Genomic DNA, 20,754 nt, shown 5'->3' with positions numbered 1-20,754 from the left:
CGATAAGGGCCTTGTCGGCCTCGGAAGCCTCACTCGATTCAGTGACCTCCGATGCTAAACAATTCGATTATACTATAAACGCATCTTGTTCAAAATATGATAACAACCTGAAGAATGATTTGAAAGAGATCGGATTCTTAGAACAAGCTCGGATCTCCAACCTGTGTAACATTCCGTTCCCCTTCCATAATGTTATTGTAAGATCTTTCGAATTTACAATCATATCCCCCATGTTTGCATCCATTTAATACCCATATTACATCGGTGACCTAACTCTAGGGGGAAGAAATCATCTACAACTAGTATATCGTGAAACATGAGAATCAATTTTTTTAACAGCAGTTCATGCAATGCCTTGTGAGACGAAGTTACCTGCCATCAATTAGTACAACCACTTCAAGACCGCCCATGTTTTTGTGTAGTTTCATAGTCTATGGGGGCATTAACACTATAACCAAGTTTAATGTGACTTCCATTGTATCTAAGTGAGCATGATCCTAGTCTATATTAGATGGTTCTTCGTGATCCTCATCTTCATTTTCGTCTCTCAGTACACTACTTGATGGCCTGGTGCGAACTTGGCATCACATTTGAAGCATAACCCTTTTTCCCTTTAGCTGCGAGTTCATCCTTTGAAAAACTTTTGAACGTTCTTAGCTATCCCCATCAATTAGTAGCACCACTTCAAGATCATTTTTTTTGTAGCTTCATAGTCTATGGGGGCATTAACACTATAACCAAGTTTAATGTCACTTCCATAGTATTGAAGTGAGCATGATCCTAATTTGTATTAGACGGTTCTTCCTGATCCTCTTCTTCATCTCCATCTCTCACTACACTACTTGTAGGGACCTATAGCAACGATGGCTAGGTGCGAACTTTGCATCACATTTGAAGCATAACCCTTTTGCACTTTTAGCTACAAGTCCAGCCTTTGAAAGTCTTTTGAGCTATCCCCATATCACCTCTAACTTTCCTATAGGAGGTTATCGTATCTCTCTATGTTGATCGGAATGGCCAACCCCCGATCATGCCGCTCTCCCATCAACACGGTTCCTGTTACCGCCAATCGCATTGTGCGGGTCAATCCATAGAGTTGTATGACCCTCACTGAAGATCTGAGTTTCGATTTTAGCTTCTTGATGGAAGGTCCTTCCAATACCGGTTTCCAAAGCCTCATATTGCTTCCACAGCCCATCGATGTTGTTGATCGGAATGGACCACCCCTATTGTGCCCTTCTTCCATCGACACAATTGTCATTACCACCAATTGCGTTGTGTGGGTAAGTCTCTAGGGTTGTATGATCCTCACCAACGACTGAGTTGTATGATTCTCAGAGTTCCGATTTTAGCTGTTTGATGGAAGTTCCTTCCAAGACCTATTCCGACAACCCCGTAGTTAGACCCACCATTTTCCCAGAATTTCTAACATAATCGTGGGATGTCCCCTCCTTTTAGAGAGTTATGAATTGATCATATCGGATACCCTCATACGATAGTTGGAACGATCAAGGAGATGTCATTTCAGTCCTCTTCATTATCAAAACGCTGACGTGTCCTCACTCCAACGATACCATGGCTGCTCCATCCATATATAAGGTTGCAACCTTGAGTTGTTCGACTTCGTCGATGCCTTGAATCTATTGAAAGAACGCTCAATGCGGTCGACTTGCACACACACACACACACACATCTTCTCCTTCAAAAAAGCACCTTTTTTGCTTTATGTACTCGAGCCCCTTCGAACCAACTTCTTCTTTTATCCTATTCTTATGCGATTCCCATTTTGCACCTTCGCCTTCTTGCTTTTTCCCACCCGATTCGTTCTAAGATAATGGAAATCCCAAATCATCGTACAGATGGTCTTTCGTCATGTGTCGCTCGCATTCTTCCTTGGTAGGCATGTTACCCACCTCTGTGGTTAAGTGGTTGATGGCTCGGAGGGGTTATTCAATCTTCTAGTTGTGTTCTTTCTATTTTTCCTCGGCTTCACTTCTAAACTTGATGAACTCTACTTCCAAGCTATCGATTTTCTTCTATCCCATGGTTCGATTTCTTGGTGCTCTGATACTAGTTAAAACAAACCAGGTAGAATTACTATAATTCGAGAAACAAGAAGGTCTCTGGAAGTCTTAGACTCAAATGAATATTCTCATTATCTGTCATTTTCCTTTATGACATGGCTTTCAATGACAAACATTTGTCTGTCATGTATATGCATCTATGACATACATTGTCTGTCAAGGAAAACTTTTTTTCTAGTAGTGGGAGTTGTAGAAAATCACATGTTGCCTCCTCAATCCAACAAAAATTATCTTTCTTCAGTTGCTCGGTTAGTTACAGTTACTGGCCACTCAATCTTACCAGACCTTGTACATAATTTTTGTACCCAGTCAGTCCAAAAAAAAACCCAAAACATATGTAACGTTTTGGGAGCCAATCACTCTAACATCGTTGTGACCTCGATCGGGTCAACATCCACTAGCTCCCTTGAAACAATATGTGCCCTCGATCCTCGATCTTATATTATGATCTTATGTGAGTGAACACTTCCTTTTATTTGCAGACAAGTGACGTTCCTTCAATGATGTAAAACGATTTCGAGGTCTCAATGTTCTTCCATGGTTTGACTATATACTAGTATATTATCAAAAAATACTAGAAGGAACTTATATAAATATGGTCGAAATACCTCATTCATCAAGGATTAGAAAGTGGTTTGTGTGTTGTGTGTTACTTAGCCCAAATGGCATTACCAAGAATTCATAGTGTCCCTCGTAGTTACAAAAAGCAATTTTGGGTACGTCCTCTTTTTCATGTGAATTTGATGACATCCGATTTTTAGATCCACTTTCGAAATGATAGTGCCCATGTGCAACCCATTTAGTAATTCGTCGAATATGTGTATCCAAACTTTATCTAAGTATGATTGCTTTGTTCAGGGCCTGATAATCCACACAAAAACTCCGACTACTATCCTTCTTCCTAATCACTAATACCGGGATGGAATTAGGACGGATCATAGGTTGAATCATACAATCATACCAACTTCTAGCATTGCATGTAGTAATCTCTTGATTTCGTCCTTTTGCGCATTGGGAGTACCAATAAGGTTGTATGCTTATTGGGGTCGTTCCTTGTTGTAATGTGATGTGTTCATTACTACGGTAGGGCGGTGGTCCAGCTGGTAGATTAAACACGTTCATGAATTATGTGATCGGGGCCTTGGCTACCTCGAAAAACTTACTTGTTTCGGTGACCTCTGGCTCTCATGCTAACCGGTTCAGCTGTACAATAAACTCATATTGTTCTTATAATAACGACCTCAAGTATGATTTGAAAGAGACCGGAGTCCTAGACAAGCTCAGATATCCCACGAGTGTAACACTCTTTACACTCTATTCCCTTTCCATAGTATCATGGTAAGATCTTTCCAATTGACAATCATATCCCTCGTTTTCTCAACCATTTAATACCCAGTATGACATTGCTGATGCTTAACTCTAGTGGCAGGAAATCATCTACGACCTGTAGTTCGTGTAATGCGAGAATCATCTTATTATAAATGCCTTTGCTTCCTTACACCATTCCATTACCAAACATTACTCCTTACATTGTTACCCGACACTAATAGCCTTTAACATATCACCAAGTGTTGTGACACGAAGTTATGAGTTGCCCTGCTGTCAATTAGTATCACCACTTTGGGACCGCCCATGTTTTGATGTATTTTCATAGTGTATAGGGGCGTTAACAATATAATCGAGTTTAATGTGACTTCCACCATATCCAAGTGAGCATGATCCTAGCTTGTATCTAAGGATGTAAAAAATGAGTCGAGCTACTTGGGATTGAATCGTTAGAAACTCGAAACGAGTCGAGCCATAACAAGCCCGAACCTGAGCTCGAGCCTAGAATAAATCTCATTTAACAAACAAGCCTGATATTGAGCCTACACTTAAGAGCTCGTCTAATTTCGCGAGCTTAAACGAGTTTTTGTATAATTTCTTTTTATTTTATATATTTTATTTATTACTTATATATTAATAAAATATGAAAAATAACAAGTCGACCCGACCTTTAGCGAGCTTTACGGAGAAACGAGCCTTAATGAGCCTTAACGAGCCGATCCCAAGCTTCATATATGTTCTACAAGCTCGAGCTCGGGCTCTAGTAGCATTAAACGAGCATGGGTCGTTGTGAATCTCGATTCGGCTCGACTCTTTTACATCTCTATGTATCAGACTGTTCTTCCTTCCTTCCTTCCTTCCTTCCTTGCTTCCTGGTCCTCTTCTTCATCTTATTTTCCCACTAGGCTATTTATAGGACCCGTTAGGGTAAGAATTTCCCCCTGCGAACTTGGCATCGCAGTTTAAGCATAACCTTTTTTCCCTTTTAGCAGCAAGTTCAACATTTGTAAGTCTTTCGAATGTCCATGGCTATCCCCCATGCCTCCTCCAACTTTCATATCGTTGGTTTCCATAGCTCCTTGGGTTTGCATAGGCATCATATAGCTTCCAAAAGCCATTGGTGTTGCTGATAATCGGAATAGCCCATGCCCCGATCGTTCCCTCTCTCATTGACACAGTTCTCATTACCACCAATCCCATTGTGTGGGTCAAGCCCTAGGATTGTATGACCCTCACCATGTATCTAGGTTCTGATTTTAGCTGCTTGATGGAAGTTCTTTCCCGAAATTTATAATATAATCGTATTATCCTGGAATGTCCCCTCCTTTCGGAAACGATCAAGGAGACACCGTGTCAGTCCTCTTCATAGGGAAACATATCGAAACAGTGACGTTTAGACAATAAAAAGACAAATCTCCCTATTAATTAATAACCCTGTTTCTGGTGAGGCTTATAGACTTGTCCAAATTTGCAAGATGAATCAGGTTAATGAAAGCAAAGACTCGAAATGACGAACCAGACAGCCTCCTGATGAGTGATTATGACTAGGATAATGAAATGGAAGATGTTAGAGTAAACATGACTATGGCATAAAATTCTAATCCAAATTCATACAATGAGGTTTTTAAAAGGAAGAATTGAAGAATTGTTGTGATGGATGCATGAGATCAAGTCGACTAAGAAGACCACTAATGGAGATTAGTTGGGCTGCCAAAATGAGCTAAAACTAGTGAATCCATAAGACCAAGCTGATGCATAAGTCCTTATTAGTTGCAAAAAAAGAGACTCATAGAGGTATGGAGTTGATTATTTAATTTACAAGTTTATGTACCAGCTACAAGTCAAATCTCTGTTTCTAGATGGAAAGCTGAATGAAGATGTGTACCAAAGCAAACACAAGGGTTCGAAGTAAAGGCTTCAGAGACAAAAGTGTACAAAGAACATAAAGTTCTCTATCGGTTCAAACGAGCACACATGTATGGTTCAATCAACAGCCATTATACCAACATGACTCAATGCTCAAACTCAAATTTTGAACATATATGATATCGTAAGGTCAGGATGATGACTGTAGATACTAAATGGGAAGAATATCCATGATCCATCACATTCTCTAACAAAACTCGCCACTTCAAATTTAGTCAGTTACCCGCTATATATATAACCAATGGCGTCTGAGCTATGCTCACACATTAAACAGAGAAGAAAAAAGTACAGCCGCATATGAAGAGACGATTAGGAAGAACTTTAGGCACGATTACGAAGAAACACTAGGAATTTTATTATTAAAAAGGTATCATCTTATATAAAGCTATACACAGCTCAACAGTTGTAAACTAGAGCTCAGTTAATGCGTATCCAAAGTAAGTCGGTGCAGATTTTTCATCAAACACTTGTCTTCAAATTAAACTATTGCAATACTAACCCTCCTTTTTCTAAATTTCTTCGTGACCCACATATTTTATTATTTTGTTTTGGATAAATTACACGAATGGTCCCTGAGGTTTTTGATAATCTACACGCTTGGTCCCTAATGGTTTTTTTTTTTTAACTTGGTCCATCCCTATAATATTTTTTTATTGCCTGTTTTGCTCCTGACATACTTAAAAATACTATACTACCCTTTGATGTGAATTAAGAGCATTTGATTTGGCATGTTGAATTAAATGAACAAAAAAACACTGTAGTTGAAATGATTTCGAGTATGAATTCTACGATCAGAGTAAAGTAACAATATTACTAGAAAGTAAGAGTTCATCACACTTTAAAAACATCAAACATACGTTTCTGAAATCCATCAAACACAAGTTTTTGAAATCCATCAAACACAATTTATTAACATAAGATACTAAAAACTATCAGAATCTATCTTTATGGCAGAGAGAACAAGCAATGCCATGTCATCCAAACTGCTTCAACAACCTCAAACTTAGCCACTTGCTCCTGGAAGCATAGGGTCGCACTTAATCAACTGAGAAATCAAAAGGGGAAGTCAGTGAACAGTTAACATTATATATACCAGACTGAAAGAGTAAATAATAGTTGCAATTGAAGTGCATTGCAAGAATACAAATAAATGAAGGCCAAATGTATACTGAGTGAAGGTAATGAGTCTGTTACACTTCTTATTAGGCATACCTTTCGTCCTGTTAGTTGTGGCTTAAGTAGAGCAGTGAGGGCAATAAGGTCTTTTTTACTGTTAGATCAGTTAGGTAGGCTTAGTTGAGTGGTTAGTGTTAGTAGTTGGTATCTTTGGTCACAACAGAATATAAGTGAATTTAGGAAGAGTTCTTAGCCTCTTGAATGCTAGTAAACTTAAGTATGCTCCATGATCAAAACTTTAAATTATAGATAATGTCCTTTTGCAGACCTCATATATTACAAAAGAAAATGAGAGCATCCCATGAGTAAACATGAAGATTGAGCTATGAGGCCAAGATCAACAAAGTTTTTTAGGGATGTACAGGAATCATCATAAGCATTAATAAGAATTCAGAATCGAGATATAATTCCACAGTTTGTATTAATTATATGATAAACAAAATGAACGCACCTTACAACTCTTCTTTCTATTACTCTCTTGTGTCTTTCTCTTTGGCCTCCCATTAACATAGGGAGATACAAGACTCTCCATATAGATAGGGGCACAAATATACTCCCTAGTCTTGTAGAACAGCATATCACGACACAAAGTTCTCTTGTTAGGAATGTAATGTTCCTGCTCTTTCAAGCATTGTAAAGCTAAGTTCATATCACAGTCCTTTTCAAACATTTCCCAAGACAGCTTTCCATTGTAGTTCTTCAGCATCCATAAGTTATCATTAAACCCATCACAAGGAGATATGCATAAACAATCTTGGGTAATACCTAAATTCATATTTGGGCAGCTAGCAACACCAGATTCATATCGCTCATCATCAGGTTGGGGAGTTATGATAAATTTTTCTTCAGATAGCCGAAACGAAGCAATGACTCTCTTCTTATTTGGAGATGAAGAATCTTTCATAATCCAATGAAGTGCTCCATTGCATAAGATACCAATCCTACTAAGAAACGAATACTTTACATCTCCAATTAGTTTCCAAACATTTGATTTCAAACTTAACACTTGAAAACATGTCCAACCAACACGTTTACGGAACCCTAATACAACCTTGTAATCATCCGTAGATGAATCATAGCCAAAACCCCAACATAAATGCTTCGTATCAAGAATTTGAGGCTCTTGTAGTGTTTGAACCTCTCTAGTTGAGGGATTAGCTACTACAAGTTGAGAAGCAAAAGAAGAGATGCATACAAGTCCATTGGAAGAACCAAGAAGATGAAAATCGCGATCATCAAAGAATCTGTCATCAACATCACAAACACGCGACCCGCTGCGATAAGAGACCCTTGACATAACAATCCTCCTGTCTATATCATTGTTTTTGTAATCAATTTGGTAACTATAGTTCATATGGAATTTAATGAAACCAGAGTCAGTGATCAATTTTTCCCAAGACTTACACACACTTTTGCAGCGGATTAGATCCCCCACCTTCAATCTTTTCAGTATATTCGGAAGGACATCACCGTGAAGCTCTGCCATCGAAACCCTAGAGTCGGCAATCCGAAAGGAAAGAAAGGGTGGGGGGGGGGGGGAGGGGTGTACCCACACGATAGCGAGAAATTTATTTCTATGGTGTATTTATTAGGGATTTTAGTTATCAACACTCGTAAATGCAAAACATGATATGATGAAATTATTATCACGATACTTTACCATTTAGAGAGATTCATTTACTGAGATGGCTTTTACAAACCTGCCATATATGATTAGTAGTTCAATACCCATAAGATCACTAATGCCATCTAGATCATGATCTTTGATAATTGCTTTGCTATAACTACTCAAATCAGTGTTAATGGCATACCTTCTTTCTTGAGTATTTCTCTTATTCTTCCTTTAAAATGTCCACTAACATGTATTTATCATGAGTTGGTAGAGGTTGTGGAATAGGGAGATTTCAAAATTCAGCAAAAAAAAAAAATGTTTTTAAGTTTCCATTCTAATGTTTTTGAGATGTCATACTAATTTTGTATTTAAAATGTAAAATTTTTTTATAAAGAACTATTTCTTTTCCAAAAAAATAGTTACGTTTAGCCCAAAAAAGAACTTCATTTGGCGTAAAAAAAAGCAACATAAAATAAATTGGGGGGGGGGGGGGGGCGGGCGCGTGGAAACATGACAATTTAGGGGCGCGGAGGGGGATGCAACCCCGGATCCGTTTGCCCCCATTAAGATCCTTACACTTAGATATATGTGTGAGCATCAAGAATCAACATTGAGCACTTGGAGCTACTGGGTACATGGAGCATCTGGGAATGGGATCAATAGAGCACATGGAAGCTCAGGTGAGCATCAGTGTCATATGTTGAAGATGCTCAAGGAGGATGCTCATAATCTGAAGACGCTCATGGACGATTGTCATAGATGATGAACTTAGGGTATCACCTTCATGAACTAATTCTGGATGATCCATAATTAGCCAGACCCATTTGAATTAGGGTTTTCCATGCTTGCCTATAAATAGGCTCATATCCTCATTCATTATTCCTTGCGTGATTGTCTGTGTACACAGTAATTTCAATAGAGCAATCATTGTGAAGTTGAGTACACATCATTTGGAGCAGTTAGTAAGCAAGAAAGATGTTATGACCCGAGATGTAGACCTCGTGGATCTCTTGACAGACCAGTGCTAGTGCTTGAAAAAGCCGTGAACTCCACTGTAACGTAGCCTCTTGTTTGCAGGAGACTAAACTAAGCTATTAATCTAATATTACTCTATTAATTGTTTTCAAATTCCAGCATATCTTATTTCATGAATGACTACCCTTTAAATAGGGATAAACAAAATACTCAAATCAGGAAACAAAAACTCTAAAATCGACTTAAACAATAAAAGATCCTAATTGCCAAAATTAAAAACGGAAACAAGATAACTTCCTATAATATAAAATACTTATTATCTATTAACTTGCATACTTATCAAGTATGATTCATAACATTACTCCCTTCCTTTGCATTGAGCTTGTCCGCAAGCTCAAAACCTGGGTGCGTGTTGGTAAAAACACCACGATCATCCCACGTAACATCTTCTACATCCTCCAACATGATACCAAACAGTTTCACACACTTATGGTCGATCGAGAACATCTCATCACAGTTAAAGCATTATCCTTTTGCTCGCCTTTCCGCCATCTCTGTAGCTGTAATCCATTTCAAAACCAGGTTCCACACTTCAGATTTCACTATTCCGGCTCCACCACCTGTTGACTCTCGGTTTTTTCTTTCTGTCCAGGGTTGATTCCCGGTTAATAGAGGTGCTCCAAAACTCCTTGGTCATCCCTCCTCCGCGAGTTTGAACTCAATCTGTCTAGCTAGGTTCATAGCATAGTATAGTGTGGTGGGTCTAGCAAACTCTACTTCGTAACGAATATCATTAGTCAAAACTGCACAAAAATGCCAAATACTTTGCTCCAGAGTCACACCCATCGTTCGCCCTAGCAGAAACTCAAATCCTTCACAATAGTCCTCTACCGTGCCTGTTTGCCTTAATCGAGTTAACTCGCCTAACGGGTTCATGCTCATCGGGGGTCCAAACCTAATTTTGCACTCTTCTGAGAACTCAAACCAATTCAAGAAGGTCTTCATCCTTTGTAGGTTATGGTACCACCCACTAGCCCGAACTTGTAGTGAAAAGGTGGCCTGCCTAACCCAAGCTTCAGTAAGGGTCTGTTGTTCTTCAAAGAATTCTTCACATCTTTGAAGCCGTTCGACTGGATTACCCTTCCCATCATATGTGGGAAACTCCATCTTGGCGAATCTCGATACTCTTCCCCTACGGTATCCCATATCTTCCATCTCTTCCCAGTTTTTTGGTTCCCCCTAATCCCTTTTGTTTGACCCTTCTGGTTAGAAGGAGTCCCAATGGTGTTTGAAAGGTTGGGGTTCACGTGTCCGCCATGATTCAAAAGCCTTACTTGATCCTCTTCCTGCACCTTCCTAGATCAAACCCTTACCTCTTCCAGCGAATCCTCCTTGGTACGAAAACCTACTGTTTGGATTGGCACCAAAGGTGGCGCCACGTCCTCTTCCACGCACCTATTCTGATGGGTCATCAAATCTATCAGACTCGAACATCTTGTCCACACTCTCATCTTCTTCTTCTTGTCTGTTGGATTTGTTTTGGGTTAGGGTTTGCAATCTCTCTTCCATCGCTGCTTGATTGGTCTGCAAGGCTGTCATAGCCGCCTTTAAATCATTGGTACTTGTCTTCAAATCATAATTGCTTTGTGTTTGTTGGATCATGAACGCTTCCAATTTCTTCATCAGTTCTTCCTGTTGTGTCGACATCACGAGCGCCTCTATTGCCAAATTTGTTATGACCCAGGATCTAGACCTCATGACAGGACCAGTGCTAGTGCTTGAAAAGGCCGGGAACTCCCCTGTAACCTAGCCTCCTATTTGTAAGAGAGTAAACTAAGCTATTAACCTAATATTACATTATTGATTGTTTTCAAATTCCAGCATATCTTATTTCATGAATGACTACCCTTTAAATAGGGATAATAAAAAGACTCAAATCCACTGGAACAGGGAGACAAATTATACCGACATCATGAAGAGGAAGGAGGAGAAAGTGAATGTTGGGATAACAACAGAAAAAAGTTAGGCACTTTAGACAAATGTCAAACAAACATCAACCATACTTGCAGAATAAAACTTCTGAAAAAACTTAATTCAAAACTTAACACTATATTTATTAAACTTTTGAAAATTTAATGTGGTTTAGTTGAGATGACCTACGTCCACGGGAGAACGAGAGAAAGAAGATTTTATTAAACTTCCAAGAACAACTATAATCACACATAAATGTTAAATCTCAGTTGAGCTTTCAAAAGAAAATAATCTTTCTTGCTTAGTAACTACTCCAAAAGATGTGCACTCAACTTCACAATGATTGCTCTCTCGAAATTACTGTGTACACACACAATCACACAAGGAATAATGATTGAGGATATGAGCCTATTTATAGGCAAGCATGAAAAACCCTAATTCAGATGGGTCTCGCTAATTATGGCTCATCCATAATTAGTGCATGAAGGGGATATCCTAAGTTCATCATCTATGGCCATTGTCCATGAGGACCGTCGATGAGCATCTTCAGATTATGAGCATCCTCCTTGAGCATCTTCAACATATGACACTAATGCTCACCCAAGCTTCCATGTGCTCTATCCCAGAGGCTCCATGTACCCAGTAGCTCCAAGTGCTCAATGTTGATTCTTGATGCTCACACATATATCTAAGTGTAAGGATCTCAATGGGGGCAAACGGATCCGGGGTTGCATCCCCCGCCACCGCCACTAAATTGTCATGTTTCCACGCTCCCGCCCCACGAATTCCTAAATTACGCCCCGCCCCCACCCCCAATTTATTTTATGTTGCTTTTTTTTACGCTAAATGAAGTTCTTTTTTAGGCTAAACGTAACTATTTTTTGGAAAAGAAAATAGTTCTTTATAACAAAATTTTACATCTTAAAAACAAAAATACTATGACATCTTAAAAACAATAGAATGGAAACTTAAAAACTTGTTTTTTTGCTGAATTTTGACATCTAAAAATCATGCTATTATGTATTATATTCATAAAAATAATATATATATATATATATATATAATCTTAACGGGACCCATGAGACTTTCAGGACGTGACTACCCACCCCAGCCCTGAAGTTAAAACGGGGGTTAATTCTACCCTCACCCCCGTCCTTGCCCCCACTTTTTTAAACAAATACCTCAAACATGGGATCGGTGTCCCACGAGAATTTTTGACATCCCTATCTAAGTGCTCCATTAACATACCAAATGCCCCAATGAAATATCTAGATGCTCCATTGAATTTGATCAAGTGTTCACACCCTAACAGTGAACTACTTCTAGTGGCCTACATAGACGAAGTTAAGAAAGGATATGGATGGTTAGATGATTTGAGATATTCGAACCACATGAATGGAAATTGATCATGGTTCTCAAATTCACGTGATCGTAGTTAAACTTGGAAACAAAATAATAACGAACACGCCTACTTAAGGTAATGCTATGATCAAATTGAATGGAATCAATCATATTGTTTGTGATATGTACAATGTTTTGTAGTCGAGGAACAAATCTTACTATGTCACGGATACAAGAAAGTGGTCAAGATATCCTAACAAAAGAAATGTGTAAAATTTTTCATCCCAACAAAGGTTTGATTATTTTTAAGACCTTAATGGGTGCAAGTAGTATGCTTATGTTGTCTATTGAATCACAACCTCAACCCAGTCGCAAAGAAGACCGCTTGATCACCATTCACAAAAGGATAACAATTGAGATGTTTTGGCACACATGGTTGTGGAACTTATATTGTACATGGAACTTGTACATGTAGACCTTTACAAATGACGTCAAACAATAATAAAAGTCACAAGTTTAATTTTATTGATGATTTTAGTAGAAACTTTTGGGCATATCTTTTTGATATAGAAAAATTAAGACACATTACTACTTCAAATGTTTCAAGAAATTAGTTAAGAAGGGAACAGGTTTTCTAGTGAAGTTACTAAGATATAACATAGGTTTGAAATCGATTTGATGAATTTAAGGAAACATGTAAGGAAAAGGGAATAGAAATAAAACTTGCGTACAAATGCTTACATTGACTAGCAAAATGGAATCTCTAAACGAAAAAAAACGATCATTATTTAAATGGCTAGGAGTTGTTTTATCAAACAATGAATGCCAAATAGATTTTGGGAAGAAGTAAACTAAAAAACTATTTTATGGATAGATCTACCAATACAACTTTGATAGATATCAATCCTGAAAAAGCGTGGAGTAGTAATCACCCTTATGTTTCATATTTATGTGTATTTGGTTGTTTAACAAATGTTCATGTACCATAACAATAGAGAATGAAGCTTCATGATGGGAGCATAGATCCTATACTCTTAGGATTGGATTTTTGATTGAATCTAAGGCCTATAATTTGCTAAATCCCAATATTAACAAAATCAAATTTATAATGAATGTCATTTTTTATGAAGATAAAGGATAGGGTTGTAGCAAATCACATAGTAAAGAAGGTCGGCACTAAGAACAATACCAATGAGGATGACAACACCAACGAATAAGATGAACGGCTGAGAATGATATACATCATGAGAGATTTATAATAAGAAACGGGTAGAATTCCTAAAGTTCGAGATGTATCCATATGGGGAACTAGTTCGCCTGGAAGATTAAACATGTCGTCAAATTTTTCGATAAGGGCCTTGACGTCCTCGGAAGCCTCACTCGATTCAGTAACCTCCGATGCTAACCAATTCGGTGATACTATAAGCACATCTTGTTCATAATGTAATAACAACCTGAAGAATGATTTGAAAGAGACTGGGTTCTTAGACACCCTCGGATCTCCAACCTATGTAACACTCCATTTCCCTTCCATAATGTCATTGTAAGATCTTTCGAATTTAAAATCATATCCCCCATGTTTGCATCCATTTAATACCTAATATTACATCGGTGACCTAACTCTAGAGGAAAGAAATCATCTACGACTAGTAGATCGTGAAACACGAGAATCAATTTTTTTACCCGTAGTTCATGCAATGCCTTGTGAGACGAAGTTACCCGCCATCAATTAGTACCACCACTTCAAGACCGCCCATGTTTTTGTGTAGTTTCATAATCTATGTGGGCGTTAACACTATAACCGAATTTAATGTGACTTCCATTGTATCTAAGTGAGAATGATCCTAGTTTGTATTAGACGGTTCTTCCTGATCCTCTTCTTCATCTTCGTCTCTCAGTACACTACTTGATGGCTTGGTGCGAACTTTGCATCACATTTGAAGCATAACCCTTTTGCCCTTTAGCTGTGAGTTCATCCTTTGAAAATATTTTGAATGTCCTCAACTATCCCCATGCTACCTCTAACTTTCGTATAGGAGGTTATCATATCTCCATATGTTGATCAAAATGGCCAACCCCCAATCATGCCCCTCTCCCATCAACACGGTTCTCGTTACCGCTAATCGTATTGTGCGGGTCAATCCCTAGGGTTGTATGACCCTCACCGAAGATCTGAGTTTCGATTTAGCTTGTTGGTGGAAGTTCCTTCCTATATTGGTTTACAATGCCTCATATTGCTTCCACATTGCTTCCACAGCCCATTGGTGTTGTTGTTGATCGAAATGGCCCACCCCTATCGTACCCCTCTTCCATCGACATAGTTCTCATTACCGCCAATCACATTGTGTGGATAAGTTCCTAAGGTTGTTTGATCCTCACCAATGACTAAATTGTTGTATGATCCTCAGAGTTCCGATTTTAGCTTCTTGACGGAAGTTCGTGAAAACAAGGAGAATTTGAAATTTAAACTGAAAACTGCATCTTTATTACATTCAGGGCTACAATTTATAGACAAGAATAAACATGGAAAGAGCTCTAATCTAGGCAAGCTAGCTATACAAATAATAATATTAAAAATAAAGATTCCCTTTGACAGATTTTTAGGGATCAATCATGATTCTGATTTGACTTTCCATTCCAACACTCCCCCTCAAGATGGTGAATGTATATCCCACATTCCCAACTTGGAAACATTGCATTCGAAATCTGTTTTCAGCAATGCTTTAGTGAACATGTCAGCTTCCTGCTGCTTTTCTGGTAAATAGTTGAGACTGATGGTACCATTCTCTATTTCAGTCTTGATGAAATTTCTATCTATTCGAACATGCTTCATTCTGTCGTGTTGAATAGGATTATGGACAATTGCAATTGCGGGTTTACTATCACTATTCAACTTCATTGGACCATCAACATCTATTTTAAGATCTTCCAGCAGCCTTTTAATCCAGATTAGCTCACAAATTCCTTGAGATATTTCCCTATACTCTGCTTCAGCACTGCTTCCAGCTACCACAGTTTGTTTCTTACTTCTCCAGGTAACTATGTTTCCCCATACTTTAGTACAATAACTTGTTGTTGACTTGGCATCAGTTGAGCCTCCCCAATCTTCATCAACAAACCCTTCAATGTTCCGTTGTTCATTTTTCTTAAAAAAATGTTCCTTTTCCAGGTTTGCCTTTCAAATACCATAGAATTTTTTGAACAACTTTGTAGTGTCTTTTTGTGGGAGAATGCATATACTGGCTTACTACACTCACACTGTATGCAATATCAGGACGTGTTAGAGATAGGTAAATTAACTTACCTACAAGGCGTTGGTACTGCTCTCGATCAACTGGAGGGTCATTATTGCTGATTTTAGATGTCCGGTTTCGCTCTTGAGGAGTACTTGTTGGTTTGCATCCAAGTTTTCCTGTTTCTTTCAAAAGATTGAGAACATATCTTCGTTGGGACACAAATATTAATATTGTAACTTTCCAAGGTCCTTAACCTTAAACATGGAATGTAACCTTCTTTTCAAGTTCTCAATCTCGTGAATATCATCCCCAGTGATGATCATATCGTCTACATACACAAGTAATATCGACTTCTTACCATCACTAGATTGTTTTATAAATAAGCTGTGATCAGCTTGACTTTGCATGTACCCAAATTGCTTCATAACTGAGCTCAGTTTATTGAACCATGCGCGTGGTGACTGCTTCAAACCATACAAAGATTTTTTCAATTTACACACCTGATCCATTCCCTTAGTTTCTTCAAACCTTGGACGAAGTTTCATGTATATGTCTTCTTCTAGTGTTCCATTGAGGAATACATTCTTTATGTCCATTTGGTGTAGTTCCCAATCTAGATTAGCAACAAGAGAGAGAAGAACTCGAATGGAGTTCAATTTTTCCACGGGAGCAAACGTCTCTTCATAATCAATCCCATAGGTCTGGGAGTACCCTTGCGCAACTAGCCTTGCTTTGTGTCTTTCAATGGTTCCATCCGCACCAACTTTAATTGAAAAAATCCATTTGCACCCAATTATCTTTCTTCCTTCAGGTGTTTTGACCACCTCCCAAGTCTTTTTTTCCTTAAGGGCATTCATTTCTTCCATGACAGCTTTCTTCCACTTCGGATCAAGTAGGACCTCATGGATACTTGTAGGAATCACTTCTTTATCCACTTGTGAGAGAAAGGCCTTGTATTTTGAAGATAACTTGTTGTATGAAAGATGCCCTGAAATCGGGTATCTACAAGATCGAACCCCTTTCCGAATAGCAATAGGGACATCAAGATCATCAAGATCATGTGTTTGAGCTTCTTCTATAGTAGATGTTTCAGGAGATGATGATTGGCAATTACCAGGTCGTGGCCTACTGGAGTATACTTTGAATGTGGGTTGTTGTGGTTCTTCTCCTTGACCAGGATCCTCAATGGTTGGTGGTGTTGAAGATAACATAGGGGATGTAGAAATAGGCTCGGATAATGACACAGGAAGGGAAATTGAGGGATCCCAATGGATTTCTTCACTAAGGTTTGCCCCCTGAAGAGATGTAGTGGGATAAAAACTTTGTGTTTCAAAAAATGTGACATCACAAGTTACAAACATCGTTTTTGAAGATGGACAATAACACTTATATCATTTTTTAGCTGACGAGTATCCCAAAAAAAATGCATTTGATAGCTTTAGGATCTAATTTCCCTCGAGATGGACTTGTATTGTAAACATAGGCTTTACACCCAAAGACACGTGGAGAAAGAGAGTTTAGAACTTTGAGTTTAGGGAAACATTTTTGAAGATATTGTATTGGGGTTGAAAAATCAAGAACTTTTGAAGGAAGCCTATTAATTAAATAGGCAGCAGTAAGCACAGCTTCACCCCAGAAAGAGTGAAGGACATGACAATTTATCATGATAGCCCTAGATACTTCAAGAAGATGGCGGTTTTTTCTCTCAGCCACTCCATTTTGTTGTGGAGTTTTGGTACAAGAAGATTGGTGGAGAATACCATGTTAAGTTAGATAAGCTTTGAGATCATTAGCAAAATACTCTCCGCCATTATCAGATCGAAGGACATGGATTTTGGATTGGAACACATTTTCTACATGCTTGTGGAATTTTTTAAAAACTTCACCACAATTAGATTTGTTTTTTGACAGATACACCCAACAAGCACGTGTATGGTCATCGATGAATGTGATGAACCATCAGGATCCATTTATGTTAAGAGTACGGGTTGGGCCCCATATATCACTATGAACAATACTGAATGGTTGGGATGGTTGGTATGCATGGCTTGGGTATGTATTTCTGGTTTGTTTAGCAAGAACACAACTTTCACATTGAAACCCAGAACAATCTTTATTGATGAATAAATTTGGATTCAAACGACGCAAGTAATCAAAACTTGGATGTCCTAAACATTGATGCCATAACAAAACATTAGACTCAGAAGTAACAGAAAGAGAAAGGTGTTTAGGGTAATGGTCATGGATGAAGAGCCTGTGAAGTAGTAGAGACCATTGTATTCTTTAGCAATGCCAATGATCTTCCCCGAAGACTGCTCCTGAAATTCACAATGTGTAGGGAAACAAGTTACTATACAGTTTTGATCTTTAAGAAGTTTAATGACTGACATTAAATTAAACCGGAGATTTGGCACATATAAAACTGAATTTAGTTTTAAATCATCATAGATAGCATTCCCTATTCCGGTAACACGAGAGACTTTTCCATCAGCAATTGTTACAGTAATGGAATTACTGCTTGGTTTAAAGTCTTTTAGTAAATTCTTACACCCAGTCATATGGTCAGAAGCACCAGTATCAACAATCCATTCTTCAAATGATCCATTTTTTAACAGAAAAAAGGTATTTGTTTACCTTGTTGTGCCCCATTACCTAATGGAGTGGAGGATGAACTGGTGGATTGTAAGAGTGACCTGAGTACTTCCATTTGATCTGCTGTAAAAGGGCTGGGAGAGGAACTATTTTCTTGTGAAGTCTTTGCAACATGTGCGGATGCGGTTTTGGATTGTACCCTTCGAGGAGTCCAGTTTGCGGGCTTTCCGTGAAGGCCCCAACGTTGGTCCTTTGTATGATACGGCTTCTTGTAGTGTTCACACCAGACTTTGGCGTTTGAAGACGTACAATTCTTTTGTCCTTCTGATTTGTAGGCAGCAAGGGCAGAACCTTCAACATCGATACTAGTTGGGGTATATAACATCACCTTCTTGCGACTTTCTTCTCGTCGAACTTCTGGAAATACTTCTCGAAGAGAGGGAAGTGGTTTGGTGCCAAGGATTCCGCCCCTAACTTCGTCTAGTTCTTTGTTGAGACCTTGAAGGAAATCAAAGATTCTATCTTTTTCAAGCATTTTTGCATGAAGAGTACCATCTTGAGGACATGACCAGTTTATGTTGTAAAACGCATCCATCTCCTGCCACAGTTCTATTAGAACATTGTAGTATTCAATAACCGATCGTGCTCCTTGGTTGGTACTCCGAAGAGCTGAACGAATCTCAAAACACTGTGAGGTGTTTTCAAGATCAGAATACATCTCTTGGACAGCTTTCCAGATCTCATGAGCTGTGTTATAATAGAGATAGGTTCTTCCAATATTCGGTTTCATAGAATTAACCAACCACGCCATAACAATGGAGTTTTCTGCCTCCCATACTTTGTAGTGAGCATCCTTTTTGTCCGGGGCTTTAGTTTCACCGCTAAGGTACCCGGTCTTCCCTTTCCCTCTGATGACAAGAAGAACCGATTGAAACCATTCACGGAAATTCAATCCATTAAGTTTATGTTGGGTAATTTGAAGAGAGCGATTGATATCAGATGGTGGAAAAAGAGATGAATTTGGGTTTGAAGATTCAACAGAGCCCGACATTATGGTGGTAAAAAAAATCAAGAATAAGATGATCACAAATGGTTATTTTGCAGCAAAAACTTTAGCCGGCAGAGGTTTCATAGCTCTGATACCATGAAAACAAGGAGAATTTGAAATTTAAACTGAAAACTGCATCTGTATTACATTCATGGCTACAATTTATAGACAAGAATAAACATGGAAAGAGCTTTAATCTAGGCAAGCTAGCTATACAAATAATCACATTAAAAATAAAGATTCCCTTTGACAGATTTTTAGGGATCAATCATGATTCTGATTTGACTTTCCATTCCAACGGTTCCTTCCAAGACCTGCTCCAACATCCCCTGTAGTTGGACCCACCATTTTCCCAAAATTTCTAACGTAATTGTGGGCAGATAGCTATGAATTGCTCATATCGGCTACCCTCATACGATAGCTGGAATGATCAAGGAGATGTCATTTCAATCCTCTTCATTATCAAAATGGTGACGTGTCCTCACTCCAACGATACCAAGGCTGCTCCATCCATATATAAGGTTGCAGCCATGAGTTGTTCAACTTCCTCGATGCCTTGAATAGATTTAAAGAACGCTCAACGCGGTAGACTTACACACACACACACACATCTTCTCCTTCAAATAAGGACCTTTTTTCTTTACGTACTCGAGCCCCTTCGAACCAACTTCTTCTTTCATCCTATTCTTATGCGATTCCCATTTTGCACTTTCGCCTTCTTGCTTTTTCCTAACCCGATTCGTTCTCGGATAACGGAAACCCCATATCATCGTAGAGACGGTCTTTCGCCGTGTGTCTCTCACATTCTTCCTTGGTGGGCAAGTTACCCACCTTCGTGGTTAAGTGGTTGACAGCCCGAAGGAGTTATTCAATCTTCTAGTTTTGTTCTTTCTATTTTTCCTCGGCTTCACTTCTAAAATTAATGACCTCTACTTCCAAGTTGTCGGTTTTCTTCAATCCCATGGTTCGCTTTCTTGGTGCTCTGATACTAGTTAAAACGAACCAGGTAGAATTACTATAATTCGAGAAACAAGAAGGTCTCTGGAAGTCTTAGACTCAAATAAAAATTCCCATTATACATCAAAATAACACATGAACCTATAAATACAAATTTGCCAAGAAACCTAATCCAAATCTAACCCCTATTTAGACGATAAAAAGATAAATCTCCCTATTAATTAATCCACTTGTTTCTAGGATGCTTATAGACTTGTCCAAATTTGCAAGACATATCATGTTATTGAAGCTAATACTAGAAGCAACGAATCGGACAACCTCCTACATGGATGAGTGATTGTGACTCAGGTATGGAACTAAAAGATGTTTGAGAAAACATGACCGTGGCATAAAATTCTGATCCAAATTTATACAATGAAGTTGTTAAAATGAAGCATTTGAGAATTGCGGTGACTGATGAGATCAAGCCCATTAAGAAACCCATTAATGTAGGTTAGTTGGGCTGCCAAA

At 38.5% G+C, this 20,754-nt stretch overlaps 3 protein-coding genes across 3 annotated transcripts; all 3 read right to left on the bottom strand.

Moving 5' to 3' along the window:
- Positions 1 to 6,933: 6,933 nt before the first annotated feature.
- On the bottom strand, positions 6,934 to 7,998 carry LOC145002685 (F-box protein CPR1-like). Its single transcript, XM_078961905.1, has one exon. It carries the CDS (start codon positions 7,996 to 7,998, stop codon positions 6,934 to 6,936), a length of 1,065 nt encoding a protein of 354 aa, XP_078818031.1.
- Positions 7,999 to 9,792: 1,794 nt separating this feature from the next.
- On the bottom strand, positions 9,793 to 10,314 carry LOC145002684 (uncharacterized). The gene has a single exon (XM_078961904.1). The coding sequence runs from the start codon at positions 10,312 to 10,314 to the stop codon at positions 9,793 to 9,795; it is 522 nt and encodes a 173-aa protein (XP_078818030.1).
- A 4,747-nt stretch (positions 10,315 to 15,061) lies between these two features.
- LOC145002683 (uncharacterized) lies at positions 15,062 to 19,290 on the bottom strand. The gene is made up of 5 exons (XM_078961903.1): positions 18,282 to 19,290; positions 17,999 to 18,237; positions 15,921 to 16,942; positions 15,669 to 15,852; positions 15,062 to 15,586 (listed from the first exon to the last, which is right to left on the bottom strand). Exons 1-5 carry the CDS (start codon positions 19,288 to 19,290, stop codon positions 15,062 to 15,064), a joined length of 2,979 nt encoding a protein of 992 aa, XP_078818029.1.
- Positions 19,291 to 20,754: the final 1,464 nt, after the last annotated feature.

This window comes from Lactuca saligna, chromosome 6 (assembly GCF_052625555.1).
Source record: "Lactuca saligna cultivar CGN05327 chromosome 6, ASM5262555v1, whole genome shotgun sequence".
NCBI classification, from domain to species: Eukaryota; Viridiplantae; Streptophyta; class Magnoliopsida; order Asterales; family Asteraceae; genus Lactuca; species Lactuca saligna.
This window is presented reverse-complemented; position numbering and strand designations above follow the sequence as displayed.

What these genes read in the sequence shown, in the direction of transcription:
- LOC145002685 (XM_078961905.1), bottom strand. Translation starts at nt 7,998, where the DNA reads ATGGCAGAGCTTCACGGTGATGTCCTTCCGAATATACTGAAAAGATTG.
- LOC145002684 (XM_078961904.1), bottom strand. Translation starts at nt 10,314, where the DNA reads ATGGAAGATATGGGATACCGTAGGGGAAGAGTATCGAGATTCGCCAAG.
- LOC145002683 (XM_078961903.1), bottom strand. Translation starts at nt 19,290, where the DNA reads ATGTCGGGCTCTGTTGAATCTTCAAACCCAAATTCATCTCTTTTTCCA. An exon ending in AGGTAATGGGGCACAACAAG is followed by an intron (nt 18,238 to 18,281) that starts GTAAACAAATAC and finishes GATCATTTGAAG; the next exon opens with AATGGATTGTTGATACTGGT. An exon ending in ATTGAGAACTTGAAAAGAAG is followed by an intron (nt 15,853 to 15,920) that starts GTTACATTCCAT and finishes GTCCCAACGAAG; the next exon opens with ATATGTTCTCAATCTTTTGA.